General features: G+C 34.1%; 1 protein-coding gene across 1 annotated transcript; it reads left to right on the top strand.

Moving 5' to 3' along the window:
• Window positions 1–176: 176 nt before the first annotated feature.
• On the top strand, window positions 177–1,747 carry LOC132735994 (uncharacterized; the record flags this gene model as incomplete). The annotated part of the gene is made up of 4 exons (XM_060723037.1): window positions 177–366; window positions 474–550; window positions 766–927; window positions 1,343–1,747. Coding segments are annotated over 4 exons (607 nt in total), but the record flags the coding sequence as incomplete, so codon positions are not given.
• Window positions 1,748–16,061: the final 14,314 nt, after the last annotated feature.

Here is a 16,061-nt window from a genome sequence, read left to right as displayed (position 1 = left end):
TTTCATTATAGTTGCCTATTGTTATATTTTCAAGCCAGTGTAAGTTATAGTTGCTATTGTTATATTTCAGGCCAGTGTAATTATAGTTGCTATTGTTATTTTCAGGCCAGTGTAATTATAGTTGCTATTGTTATATTCAAGCCTGTGTAATTATAGATGCTATTGTTATATTTCAGGCCAGTTGTAATTTATAGATGCCCTATTGTTATATTTCAAGCCAGTGTAATTATAGATGCTATTGTTATATTTCAGGCCAGTGTAATTATAGTTGCTATTGTTATATTTCAGGCCAGTGTAATTATAGATGCTATTGTTATATTTCAGGCCAGTGTAATTATAGTTGCTATTGTTATATTTCAGGCCAGTGTAATTATAGATGCTATTGTTATATTTCAGGCCAGTTTAATTATAGTTGCTATTGTTTATTTTCAGGGCCAGTGTAATTATTTATAGTTGCTATTGTTATATTTCAGGCCAGTGTAATTATAGATGCTATTGTTATATTTCAGGCCAGTGTAATTATAGTTGCTATTGTTATATTTCAGCCAGTGTAATTATAGATGCTATTGTTATATTTCAGGCCAGTGTAATTATAGTTGCTATTGTTATATTTCAGCCCAGTGTAATTATAGTTGCTATTGTTAATTATTTTCAGGCAAGTGTAATTATAGTTGCTATTTGTATATATTTCAGGCCAGTGTAATTATAGTTGCTATTGTTATATTTCAGGCCAGTGTAATTATAGTTGCTATTGTTATATTTCAGGCCAGTGTCATTATGGGTGCTATTATTATCTACAAACACAGTGATGAAGTTAATGGTTAGTTGTGTATTCTCTGGTACTTCGTTGCTGATCAACAATTCTGTAGAACCAGAGCTTGCTGGCCAAGTGAATGGTCTTTCTATGACAATTACAGCAATATTTAGGTAAGACAGGAAAAATTACCATATATCTTTCAATTATATTTGAACATAGTACAATATCTGTAACCCTACATCTTTTGTGTGAAGTCAGTAATACTGTTTTGCGACAGTAATCAAAGTAATTTAAATTGTGAAAGAAACACTACCCAATATTCGTACAATGAAAAGGAAACCTTTTTCTTAGTCATCAATTATTCTAAGCATATTAAAGTAATATAGTATTCGACCTAATCAATTTCGGATACTACGTAAAAGAGATATATTGAAGAGATATATTGGAACGAGTTTTGTAAAAACGAATATTTGAATATATATATTATTTGAACATGGAAAACGAATATTCGAACATCAAATTCCTTATTCGTTCCCGGCCCTAGTAATTTTATAATCACAATGACCAAATATTATATTTTTGTAGGTCTTTAGCTCCATTGGTAGGCGGTATTCTGTATTCATGGACAGTCGGTTATTCATCAGATGCTATAGGACCACCGTTTGACGTCAGTTTTGTGTTTATGTTGTTCGGCCCCGTCTACTGGATTGTAGCCATCATTGGTGTTACCATTCCCTCGAGGTTGAATAGACAAAAAAAGTGAAATGGACGTGTCTTGTCAAATGATGGACATTTTTGTCAAATGATGGGCGTGTCTTAGTGACATGATGGCGTGTCTAGTCACATGTACAGTAAGTGCAGGCAGTTGTACATTCTATTTGGGGAGATAAGGTATGTTTGAAATCAATGCAGATTGGTGCAAATTTTTTAAATACACATACAAGTGTTGTTCATTTTGATCGTCATGTATAGAAATCCATGGTGTATATATTTAAAATAATAAATTTAAGAATTTAAAGGTGAAGGATAAATCAAAGGAAATGATGATTTAGTTTTTATGGGGATGTTATTACTGATTTTAAATTAATTTTCTTAAAGATTCATTTGGGTAGAATCCTTGAAACTCATACATAAATTATTTTGACTGTCTCTGAATTGTGAAGGGCATTTATAGTTTCGTTGTTGTTGTTGTTTTTTTATTATTTAATTTTTTGTTTCCTTTTTGTAGATCTATTTTGTATGATGTATTGATAATTTTCGGTTGTAATTTTTTTATATAAAACTTATTTTAACTGCTATTACTGTTTGAAATCTATGCTTTAAAAGTATTTTGATTATCCAGCATAGGTTTTTATTGTTCAGACTGACAGTTACCGTATAATTATGTATGTTTGATTAAGCAAAACTTACCTGTAAGTTGCAGGTTGATCAGAATTTCATCATCACAAATCTCCCTTGTAGCTCACACATATTACCTCGATGCTGCCATAACACACCAGTTTGCTCTTATTTCAGAATGATTTGAGCCGCTTCGTGACAAAACCAACGTAATGGGTTTGTGACCAGCATGGATCCAGACCAGCCTGCGCATTGGTGCAGTCTGATCAGGATCCATGCTGTTCGCTATCAGTTTCTCTACTAACTGGTGCTGGGGTGGCAGTGTTTCTTTTCACAACCCTTTACAGACATTTGTTGGACATTCACAATTGGAAAAATGCCACAGTCATATTTGCAGACCTAACTAACATTGCCAAATTCAGGTTATTTATACCATTCAGTAATCACTGCGACAATTTAATTGCATGTCTATAATATTGTATATACCTTGCAAAAAGTGTAAAAGATACTTACTTAAAAAAACAAAGGAATCCCATGTAATTAGAAATTAAATCTTAAATATTATCGCGAAAGCAAAAGCAAAGGGAGGAAAGAGTTTCCCATTTATTTAAGAAACTAAACAAAATTTGAATCACAAGAAAAACTGTTACAAAATGACAACAAAAGAAGAAATTAAAAAATCAATTGTTACAACAAAAATAAACAAAATCTAATGAACATAACATAATCTTACAGTGAAAAGCACAGAATACAAAAAAAAAAAACAAACAAGCAAACAAACAAAAGATATTCAAAATTACAGGCACACTTTTAATAGTCTTCCCAATCCAACTCAGTAAACCTATCGAAATATAATTCCACAAATTTATCCAAGGTCCAATTTCTCCTTTCTTCCAACTCCAACTGAGAAGGTAGCCTAGGTTTAAGCCCCACCCAGGTGATTTGTAATATGAATTGACCACTTTCTTTCTTGCAAGTGGAGAGGTCCACAACAGAAGCAGTGGCACCTGGCATCATACTTTCTTTGAGTGGCTAGGTCACACTGCCCAAATATGGAAAAACCTTGTTAACACTCGAATGGTAACATGACAATTTCAATCAAAGTCAGCTGATTTATACCATTCAGTAATCACTTGAACAATTTGATTGGTTGACTGTAATATTGTATATACCATGCAATTGTAATAGTGTCAGTTTATAATCAATGGTTCAAGCTGAATCAAACCCACACCCCAAGGGCGCTCAACGGGACTTATAATAAAAAATGGCCGAATTTTTAATCGGACGACACGTAAAACTAAATATATTTTTAAAGGGCATTTTTCCCAAAGGGTTCTCTAAACTTTTAATTGCCAACCAGTGGCGGGTTTGGTGGTTAGGTTTGCTCCTTAAAGTTATTTTTTATCCAAAAAATAAAAACTAATTTAGACTTTATTTTTTTTAAAACCCCTCGAGATTTTTTTTAAACGAAAATTTAAATAAAATTTTATTTTCAAGAGAAAAAATTTAAGATTTTTATTTTAAACCAGAATCAAACCAAAAGACTTTTAATTTAAAAAAAATTTTCAAATTTAATTTATTATTAATTTTTGTTAAATTCTTTAAATCATTTAGTTTTAAAATAAGTAAAACTTTTAAAGTTTTAAAAAAATGTCAAAGCTTTAAAGCTTTTGGAGGGGAACTGACCTTTTTGGCCCATTTCCCAAAGAAAAAGAAATATAAAAAATTCCCCCGGGTTAAAGTATAAAATTTTTTGGTATTCCATAAAATTTAAAAAGAAATAGATTGTTTGGTTTCAAAATAACTCATAACAAGTTCTGAACAACTAAGTAATAAAGAAAGGGATGAAGAACAACACGTCAGGAACACCAGAGTGGGTTTACGTTATTATATTTATCTACCGGTTTCGGTCATATAATGGACCTTCACCAGGATAATACAAAAATATTTTGAAAATTTAGGCCCTGAAGTATATAAAATGTGTAAACTAAAAAGTCATGTGACCATACTATATTTGGTTGAGTTATGGAAGTATGCCAAGAATTTTTTGGAATTTTGCCAATAAGTTGTCAAGTATAAAATGAAAATGTTGTTATTATAAGTCCTACTTAGTTTCACGAAAAATACCATAAATGGATCCAATAGAAATTATCTGTTTATTGGTGTGACTATACTGTCCAAATTCATCTTCACACAAGGTTTCTGAGCTATTGTTCTTACTTGGATTTAATGGAGATATAGGTTCTGGTATTTGAAAGTTCATAGTTTCAATGTCCATGTGGATCTTCTGTGTTTTGTTGGTGTTCTTAGTTTTTCTGTTCTGTTTCCTGTTGATTAGTTGTGGTGTTCCTCTATTGTTAATGATTCTAAATGTTGGCATCTTTTTTAATATCCTATAATTGCTTTCAGTTGGTTTGGGTGTTGTTCTTGGTTTATAGATTTTGATATATTCGAATTTTGTTTCATTAAATCCATGTACATTTATGGAGTGTCTTTTAAGCGAATCCCGTCTTGCGTAGTGCTTATTACACCAGGAACAAATGAACTTGGTTAAGTATTCAACTTTTCTTTTTTGGTGTTGGTACCATCTGTTTTTATCAGTGTAAACGATGTTGCAAGTTTCACATAATTTGGTATACCTGGATTTTGGCCATTCTTCTTTAATTTTCGTGCATAATATATTTCTTCCGATTTTACATAAGATTTAAGCCGCTTGGAGTTCTTGTTTTTAATTTCTTTATCCCATAACTTCTTCCCGTCTTTAAATCTGATATTTTAATGTTTCTTTTCGCGTTGTTTTGTATTATCTATGACGTCGAATTCACTATGTCTGTTGATATTAAAATGGCGCGAAACGGGCTTGACGTTGTTTTTAATTCTAATATCGGCTATATGGCCGTAGAATCGAAGGAGAGAAGCCAAAATGGAAGACAAATGAATGGTTTGAATTTGACAGCTAAATATTTCATCAATCGAACCCAGAGATCATGGGTTCGAGCCCTACTCGGGTCACGACCATGTTTCTCCATATGACACCAGTACTGGTTGGTTCCAGGAAGCGGACTCGAAAGTGATTGATATAAGTTGCACGAACTTGTTTCGCAATCGAGCTTAAATTTTAAATATGTTTAAACCAATTATTATGTAGCTTAGTAATGATTGGAAAGAAGGTTAACATTACTCCAAAAGTAATCTAACTATTAAATCAAAATTACAATTACAATGTACAGGAAGAGGTAAACAACAAAAATTTATTTCAAGCAATCTAAGTTCTATTAAAGAAGATTTAATTTGTTAAGAACTGTAATCAGGAAAATTATTAACGAACAAAATAAGTCTGAGCCTGAAATGTATGATTATCAATAAATCTCTTTTATCAAACAAAATAACAAGGATTATACATCGAATCCTTTAATAAACAGTATCACATAATTATATAGAGTATAACTGAGGCAAAGAATATTATGACTGTCAATCGTCTCAATAAGCAAGTTCAACGTTTCTGTCGTACGAGTTATCTAAAATATCGTTCTGAGCCCGCACCTGTCTTTCCCGCCTGTCTCTTTCTTTTCTCTCCTCCCTTTCCTGTACCCGTGTCTCTTCTTCTTCCTCTACTTTCCCTTTTTTTCCCTCAGCATGTCCCCTGGGTCCTCCTCCCGACCCTTCCCCCGGGCGTTCTTGCAGGGCAGGGTAAACAAACTTCCCGCATTTTCCCGGGTCTCATACAAGGGTTTACCCCCCCCTTTTTCTAGACAAAAATTTAGATTTCCCCCTGAGGAATTGTGTCTCTTAAACAAACCCTATTTTCCCTTTGTGAAAACCTTTTTACATGTTTAAAACAGACAAAGGGCAAATCCTCATGAACGACATGCCTGTTTGGCCAATTTTTTTTTTTAAAGGGGAAAGGGATCTGTCCCACAGCTTGGCAATGGACAGCAGCCCCCTGGCGTGGGCCCTACAGGTCTAAACACCCCAAACTAGATCCCGTTAAAAATAAGTAAAATTGGGGTTTTAAACTGAAAAATTGAAAAAAAAAAATATATAAACAATATATTATAGTACATAAATAATAACCATAAATCAATACTTCAAGAAATTATTCTTAATCATAGGAAAATATTCTTATTTGAATTAACACTAAGCATTGAACCCTAATAATTTACATTTGCTAACATTAACTCTTACATATGAAACAGTTCTTTAAGAACAAGTATCTTAAAATTACTGTTTAAACACACAAACAATCCTGTGTTCATATTTCTTTTAATTTTAATAAAGTTTACTAGTAATATTTACATTCTATATAGTTCAAGAAGATTTATTCATAAGTAGTTCGGAGGAAGGTAGTCTAGTACTGGTGTAACTCTCCAGGAACGATGGTTAGGAAACTATCCGCCTATATGACTGAAATACTGTTGGAAAAAGGCGTAAAATGAAACAAACATAAGTAGTTGATTTCTTTCCATGCCACAATCAGAAGTGAGAGTTGTTTCCACAAAAACATTAAACCATTAAACACTGCTATGTTTGTGACCATTACAGTTACTGACTTTACTCAGGTCGTATGAACATAAGACAGTGGCGACGCAAGCAAAAGTGTGTGGAACTGATACAATCAAGTAAAAATCTATTCTATCAAGAGTGGCCAGTTCAAGATTATGGGCAACACAGTGCATATAAAACACCCAAGGAACATCTTTCAAAATCGATGACATAGTCCAAGTTTTTAGTCCCTGCATTACATTAGCACCATTTAAGTTGGAACACACCAGTGTAGGTTTTCTGTTCCTGGTATCTGTAAAATCTGAGACTTCAATTCCAAAGTGAGCAAGTCCAGAATCAATTCCTTCTTTTACACCCTTGGCATATGAAGATTTAAGCTCTTCCAGAGAAATGAATCTTGTTTTTACTTCTCCATCACTTAGGTACCTAAATACACAATTTCTTGTTCTGTAAATGAAACACCTGTTCTGCCATCAGCTAAACTGGAGACATAAGGGCGGCTATTTAGAATGTCATTGATAGCATCAAGTTGGATACACTCGAGTTTTGAAGATGCAAATTCACGGGCTCTCACATCATTGTCATAATTGTCAGGAAGGTATACACTTTCTTTTCGTAAGTGTTCACATCATTTTCATATCAGTGAAGGGTTTGTTGTCTTAGGCTAGGGAGTAGGCACAATTGTAAACAAACTTCATACGTTGACATTCTTTTTTCTCCCAATTTATAAAGTGCTTTCCCAATATCTGTGTTCTTAATTTCTAGTCCACTTTTGTTGGGTACATGCAATGATGACTTTTCTTCGTGAGAAAATAACTGATTTGCAAAATTTTTGTGAGCAGCACTTTTGTTATGGGAACGAATTGGTTCTATTCTAAAGTTTCTTGAACCCTCAACAAACCCACATGTTTGATTCAAGTTAGTGACAGCTAGCTTTGGATACTTACTACAATATTTACAGAACATAAGGTTATTATCCTTCTCATACTGAAGTCAATAAAAACATCAAGCCATGTTCCAATGAATTTCCTTTCTCTAGTAGCATCATACTTCTTGTCTTTCATCATCTACATGTATGTCCTCATGTTTACATTTTCTACTCTTAATTTTACTCTTTTTTTTCCGGATTTTTATCCTTGACCTTAAAAACATTAAGCAAACTCATTTTAACACAGTGCAGTCTACATATTGTAGCTAGCTGCCTGATACTTTCCAGCAATCTCTCTGAAAACTGATAAAAATGCTTGGGATGGATTCCCACAGCTATTCCAAAACCTCTCGGAATACGGTCCATACAATCAAACTTAGAGGAGAAGCTGGCCCGGTCACAATACACAGAAACCGCCCCCCAGTCACTTTCAGTGGAATGTCCGGAGGACCACTGACATCTACATGGAAGATCTCTTTTATAAAAAATAATTTAATTCAGCGAGGTTTACATGTTAAAGCTATGTGTGTGAATTTAAGTTTATTTATACTCACCACCGGTTGGCAATGTCACAGTTATGATATGAATTTGAGATTTTGGAAACAATTTGAAGACATGTAAAACAACAAAAGGGCAAAAACCTGGGCATGTTTTTCACACCTTTGGCGCTCATAAATGTCCTAATAACAATTGTTTATTGTACTTGACTGTCAAATTAGGCAAGCGTTATAGCGCGCTATAAATCTAAGTCTACTTGAAAGAAAAATTTTTGGGGGGGGGGAGTTTTTTTTTTTTTGTTTTTTTTTGGGAGCCAAGGTCTATGAGCGCTCTACTGAGATTAGCGTTATAATGACGAGCGAGTTATTGAGGCTACAGTGTACTTGAATGTCTACTTGATGATCTAGAGCTGCCACTACGATGAAATTTTGTTTCTAATTGTTCACGTGTTTCGGGTACACTACAGTTTTTCAGAAACCATTGTTCTGCCTCATACTTTACATATGCATAGTCACTGGTTTTATTTTCAAATTGACTATTATCATTGTGCAATTCTGTTTCATTCAATAATTATTTATACTGTTCATGTGCTATAAGCAACTGTTCATAATTGTTCCACCAGTTTGAGTACACACCTTTTACAGTTTGTTTGTCACTTGTTTCATGTTGTAATTACCCTTTCAACTCTTCAGTTTTTGTATTAAGGATCTCTATCATTTGTAGACTTGCTTTTGATTTTATTTCCTTATTGTACTCTAATCCCTTCTTGGTCAAAGTCCTTTTCCTTTCAGTTTCTACCCCAAGTTCTCGTTCTATTGGATCTTTCCCGTCCATGGTTTCAAATTTGTTAATGATGTACTGACAATACCATTCGTTTGTTGATGCGTATCCCAGAGACGTTTATTGATACGTTTAACTGAAAATATGTACATAAATGTTATACAATACAAAGATATAATTATCATTTGACTAGATTTACAAAATTATAAGAAGGTAAGACTATAAGTGAGAGTTGCTAATTATTGTCCAATGATGAGGTATGTCGTATCCGGTAACTTTATAGGTGCTGTCCATCAAAACAAGCTCATTACCATACCTTTTCAATAAATGCTGTTGAAACTGGGTCTGATGGATAAAAAGCATGGCTTTCTTCCCTTCTTCTCCTTTAACTCTTTAACTCATCAAAAATAAAAGAACATTATATGAAAAGACATTTGATGGGTTAGTTCATTCAAATGTTTGATATGTTATTCTTATTCTTTATGTGTCTAATATAGTAGACAAATTCCTTGTGTATCAACCATCAATAAGATAATATTGGGATTATACTGTATTCATAGTGTCTTTTTCTGGAAAATAAATTTTACATGCTTCTAAATCATGTGTTACTCTGACCATAACCTTTGACCTAATGGCACCAAAATAACGGACAATGTGTCGTGGATAAGGCTCGTGTCTGTCTGTCTGTCACCACTTACACAACCATCATGTCCAGACTGTAACCTTTTAACTCGCTTTTGTATAGTTCACAATAAATTATTACTTGTTCCTTGTCATGGAGAGTTTCTATGTTCAGGTGAGCGATTTCAGGGCCATCATGGCCCTCTTGTTCCTATTTGAGTTGATAAGTTTAGCATTTTTGTCAGGACCTGACAAGTTTCTTGATTGCTTTCCTATTGTAACCATACTTTTCTTGCATATCTTGAAAGTTGTATGAGAACTGTTGCCTGAAGAGCATTTCTGGAAAATTTTGATCTGAATACATCATACGTATAACCATACCTTTTCTGACCTAGTCTTACCTGCATTTCTGACCACATTTACCTTAGTTGGTACTCTGCATAGTCCAGACGATTCTTGAGACAGGAAATTTCCTGTTCCTGGTATGTAACTGTGCTACAACTTGGCTGTGACTGGTTCCTGGTATGTAACTGTGCTACAACTTGGCTGTGGCTGGAAAGCAGTTGGTCCATCATGAACAATATTTAGACTGCTGGAAATTAACCGACGGGTCTCTTCATCTTCTTGATTTGTTTGCCTTTGAAAACAGTATAAAAGTGACATAAATAAACTAATTGTACTATAAATCTAATAGACAACATATCTATGATCTTATTTAAGTTGAATTATACAGCATAGTCATTAAATTGAATGAAATAAGAAAGTGTTCAGATTTAAAGCTCAAAGTCTTATATACTTTAAAGTTAAAAACATCTTTGTAATGAAATATTCATAATAAATACCTGCTAAGTGCTTTGAGTCAAAGAGGTGATGGCAAGGTTTTCAGCAACTTACTTCAGCTTTTTCTTTTAAACTGTACAGAAATCATTTCATTTGTAACAGGACGGACAAACGGACACACGGTGATCACAATTAACGTCCTAGTTATTCACCCAGGTTCATTGAAGATTAAATTGATAATTCAAATATGAAGAACATAGGCATTTCAGAGTTCAACAGTTTTATTGCAAAATAGATGTTTCTATGCCAAAGTATTAAATTGATTTCCTAAAATGTCACGAAATGAAAATATTAGTTAAAAAAAAAAACTTCATAGGGAAAATAGAGAGAAATGACCAAGTCAGGCGATAATAGGCATACGCTACCTTTTGCATCTGTAGACAAGGCAATGAAATGACAGAAAATACTGGCTTATATAGCCACTTCTCTCTGCAATCACACAATTCATGAAAAATGCATGACTTGAAAATAAATAACAAAAAGAGGAATGTTACAAAATATTGAGTAAACAATATCAAGAATCAATATTCTGCTTTAAAATATATTGAAGTGTATTAAGTTAAATTTAACGAACAACCCTCTATTGGATAAAACCCTTACATAAGATATGAATAGCATGAATATCATGAAATAATACATTAAGTTATGCTTACTGTTACTATAGATAGAAAAAATAGTGCCAGCTGAATGATTTTGAAAAGATACTAAATGTATAAATAAGGCTAAGGAAAAATATTCATTGTTTATATTTTATTCTGAAAATAAGATTCTATCAGAAAAATGTAATGATAGGCATTCCTGCTACACATTAATATATTTCACAGTTTAAGAATCTAAACATTGGAAATGGGCTGTCACACACTAATAATTGTAAGATAAATTCAGCAAATTCTTGTAAGATGAATATTTTGATATAAAAATCAAAAAGTTTAGAAGCTAAGAATCGGACATAGAATACCAATGACCGTATTATAAGTGTGATCAAAACCTTGCGTAACAACAGTAAGAACACAGGGTTTATTTTGTTGCCTTGCCTAGATGGACCTTCGTCCAATCAATAAAACCCTTCAGTTTGAAATAATACCATTTTTGTCAAGACTATTTTGTAAATATGACAAAAATGATTTAAATCGGTCTGTATGTATCTGATAACTGCATATTCAATGCTTATAAACCAAAGAAAAAATTAAATCAAGAAACATAAACTTAATCACTGGCATGAGACAGTTTCTTACATTTTTAGCTCGACTATACGAAGTATATGAAGAGCTGTCCTACTCGCCCCGGCGTCGGCGTCCGCGTCCAGATTTCAGATTAAAGTTTTGGTGCAGTAAAATATTTTTCACTATAACATTGTCATTTCTTAAGGTATCAACTTCAAACTTCAAATATATGTTCCTTATCATCAACCACATCTTATGTGACAAGGTTCATAACTCTAGCACCAATATTTTCAGATTTATCTCCCCTTGAACTTAGAATTTTCCTTAAAAAATACTATTTTTTACTGTAACTTCTTTATTTCTTAAGGGATCACCCTCATACTTCAAATAAATGTACCTTATCATCATCCCCATCTTATGTGACAAGGTTCATAACTCTAGCACCAATATTTTTAAGAGTTATCTCCCCTTGATCTTAGAAATTTCCTTAAAAAATATTATTAGCTCACCTGTCACAAAGTGACAGGGTGAGCTTTTGTGATCGCTTTTCGTCCGGCGTCCGTCCGTCCGTCGTCCGTCCGTCGTCCGTCCGTCGTCCGTCCGTAAACTTTTGCTTTAAATGACATCTCCTCATAAACCACTGAGCCAATTTCATCCAAACTTCACAGGAATGTTCCTTTGGTGGTCACCTTTAAAAATTGTTCAAAGAATTTAATTCCATGCAGAACTCTGGTTGCCATGGCAACCGAAAGAAAAATCTTTAAATATCTTCTTTTAAACAACCCTAAGAGCTAGAGCTTAGATATTTGGCATGAAACATCTTCTAATGAGTGTCTACCAAGTTTGTTCAAATAAAAGCCCTGGGGTCAAAATTGGCCCCGCCCCCGGGGGTCATTGATTTTCCCTATATGCATATAGTAAAAACTTAAAAGATCTTCTTTTAAAGAACTGTAAAGAGCTAGAGCTAAGATTTTTGGCATGGAACATCTTCTAGTGAGTGTCTACCAAGTTTGTTCAAATAAAAGCCCTGGGGTCAAAATTGGCCCCGCCCCGGGGGGTCATTGATTTTCCCTATATGCATATAGTAAACACTTAAAAATCTTCCTTTAAAGAACTGTAAGAGCTAGAGCTTAGATATTTGGCATGAAACATCTTCTAGTGAATGTCTACCAAGTTTGTTCAAATAAAAAGCCCTGGGGTCAAAATTGGCCCCGCCCCAGGGGGTCATTGATTTTCCCTATATGCATAAAGTAAAAACTTAAAAAATCTTCTTTTAAAGAACCCAAAGAGCTAGAGCTTAGATATTTGGCATGAAACATCTTCTAGTGAATGTCTACCAAGTTTGTTCAAATAAAAGCCCTGGGGTCAAAATTGGCCCCGCCCTGGGGGGGTAATTGATTTTCCCTATATGCATATAGTTTAAACTTAAAAAAATCTTCTTTTAAAGAACCGTAAGAGCTAGATCTTAGATATTTGGCATAAAACATCTTCTAGTAAATGTCTACCAAGTTTGTTCAAATAAAAGCCCTGGGGTCAAAATTGGCCCCGCCCCAGGGGGTCATTGATTTTCCCTATATGCATATAGTAAAAACTTAAAAAATCTTCTTTTAAAGAACTGTAAGAGCTAAAGCTTATATATTTGGCATGAAACATCTTCTAGTGAATGTCTACCAAGTTTGTTCAAATAAAACCCCTGGGTTCCAAATTGGCCCCTCCCCAGGGGTCATTGATTTTCCTTATATGCATATAGTAAAAACTTATAAAATCTTCTTTTAAAGAACCCAAAGAGCTAGAGCTAAGATATTCAGCATGAGACATGTTCTAATGGGTGTCTACCAAGTATGTTCAAATAAAAGCCCTGGGGTCAAAACTGGCCCCGCCCCGGGGGTCATTGATTTTCCTTATATGCAAATAGCAAAAACTTAAAAATCTTCTTTGAAAAAACCCAAATAACTAGAGTTTAGATATTAAGCATGAAACATCTTTAAGTAAATATCTACAAAGTTTGTTCAAATAAAAGCCCAGGGGTTCAAAACTGCCCTGCCCGAGGGGTGTCATTGTTTTTTACTCTATGTGTATAGTAAAAACTTAAAAAAATCTTCTTTTAAAAAACCCAATGAGCTAGAACTTAGATGTTTAGCATGAAACATCTTCTTATGGGGTGTCTACCAAGTCTGTTCAAATAAACAAATAAAAGCCCTTGGGTAAAAATTGGGCCGGGGGGGGGGGGGGGGGGGGGGGGGGGGGGGGGGCTTATATACAGGTGAGCGACCTCAGGGCCATCATGGCCCTCTTGTTTTTTACTGTTACTTCTTTATTTCAAAAGGGATCACCCTCATACTTCAAATATATGTACCTTATCATCATCCCCATCTTATGTGACAAGGTTCATAACTCTAGCACAAATAATCTCAGATTTATCTCCCCTTGAACTTAGAATTTTCCTTAAAAAATATTATTTTTTACTGTTACTTATTTATTTCTAAAGGGATCAACTTCATACTTCAAATATATGTACCTTATCATCATCCATATTTTATGTGACAAGGTTCATAACTCTAGCACCAATATTGCAAGAATTATCTCCCCATAAACTTAGATTTTTTTACTAGAAAAATGTTATTTTTACTATAACTTTTTTAATTTTAAAGGTAACTACTTCAAACTTCAAATACTTATTCCTTATCATCAATTACATTTTATGTGACAATGTTCATAACTCTTGAAGCAATTTTCACAGATTTATCTCTCTTTGAACTTAGGATTTTCTTTAAGAAATATTATAACTTCTTTACTTTTTAAGGTATCTACTTCAAACTTCAAATATATATTTCTTATCATAACACACATGTTGTGTGACAAGGTTCATAACTCTAGCGTGACTATTTCTAGAATTTTTTCCCTTGATCTTGGAATTTATGTTAACCAATTATTTTTTTTTCTATAACTTAATACATAATAATACATAATTGATTTTTCTTTCATAGTTTTGTCCTCCTTACTGCGTCCAGTATTTTATTAGTCGAGCTTGGCTGTCTCCTGTGACAGCTCTTGTTAGCTCACCTGTCACAAAGTGACAGGATGAGCTTTTGTGATCGCTTTTCGTCCGGCGTCCTTCGGGCGTCCGTCCATCCGTAAACTTTTGCTTCAAGTGACATCTCCTCATAAACCACTAAGCCAATTTCATCCAAACTTCACAGGAATGTTCCTTGGATGGTCACCTTTAAAAATTGTTCAAAGCAGAACTCTGGTTGCCATGGCAACCGAAAGAAAAAACTTTAAATATCTTCTTTTAAAGAACCCAAAGAGCTAGAGCTTAGATATTTGGCATGAAACATCTTCTAATGAGTGTCTACCAAGTTTGTTCAAATAAAAGCCCTGGGGTCAAAATTGGCCCCGCCCCAGGGTGTCATTGATTTTCCCTATATGCATATAGTAAAAACTTAAAAAATCTTCTTTTAAAGAACCCAAAGAGCTAGAGCTTAAATATTTGGCATGAAACATTTTCTAATGAGCGTCAACTAAGTTTGTTCAAATAAAAGCCCTGGGATCAAAATTGGCCCCGCCCCAGGGGGTCATTGATTTTCCCTATATGCATATAGTAAAAACTTAAAAAATCTTCTTTTAAAGAACCCAAAGAGCTAGAGCTTAGATATTTGGCATGAAACATTTTCTAATGAGCATCAACTAAGTTTGTTCAAATAAAAGCCCTGGGATCAAAATTGGCCCCACCCAAGGGGGTCATTGATTTTCCCTATATGCATATAGTAAAAACTTAAAAAATCTTCTTTTAAAGAACCCAAAGAGCTAGAGCTAAGATATTAAGCATGAAACATCTTCTAGTGAGTGTCTTCCAAGTTTGTTCAAATAAAAGCCCTTGGGTCAAAATTGGCCCCGCACCAGGGGGGTCATTGATTTTCCCTATATGCATATAGTAAAAACTTAAAAAATCTTCTTTTAAAGAACTCAAAGAGCTAGAGCTAAGATATTAAGCATGAAACATCTTCTAGTGAGTGTCTACAAAGTTTGTTCAAATTAAAGCCCTGGGGTCAAAATTGGCCCCGCCCCGGGGGTCATTGATTTCCTCATATGTGTATAGCAAAAACTTCTTTGAAAAAAACCCAAATAGCTAGAGTTAGATATTAAGCATGAAACATCTTCTAATAAGTGTCTACAAAGTTTGTTCAAATAAAAGTCCTTGGGTCAAAACTGGCCCGCCCCAGGGGTGTCATTGTTTTTAACTATATGTGTATAGTAAAAACTTAAAAAATCTTCTTTTAAAAAACCCAATGAGCTAGAGCTTAGATGTTTAGCATGAAACATCTTCTTATTGGTGTCTTAGACCAAGTTTGTTCAAATAAAAGCCCTTGGGTTAAAATTAACTCTGCCGGGGGGGGGGGGGGTGAGAGAAGGTCATTGTTTTTTCTTATATGTGTATAGCAAAAACTAACATCATGAAACATCTTCTAATGGGTGTCTTTATTCCAAGTTTGTTCAAATAAAAGCCCTTGGGTTATAACTGGCCCCTCTTCAGGGGCCTATATACAGGTGAGCGACCTCAGGGCCATCATGGCCCTCTTGTTATACATTTATTAGCCTTCACACTCTTCAAACACTCTAGGTAATGCTTTCA

Source organism: Ruditapes philippinarum, unplaced genomic scaffold, assembly GCF_026571515.1.
Source record: "Ruditapes philippinarum isolate M1 unplaced genomic scaffold, ASM2657151v2 ctg17351_1_1_1_1, whole genome shotgun sequence".
Classification (NCBI taxonomy): Eukaryota; Metazoa; Mollusca; class Bivalvia; order Venerida; family Veneridae; genus Ruditapes; species Ruditapes philippinarum.
Note: the sequence above shows the minus strand (reverse complement) of the source record. Positions and strands in the feature narration are given on the sequence as shown.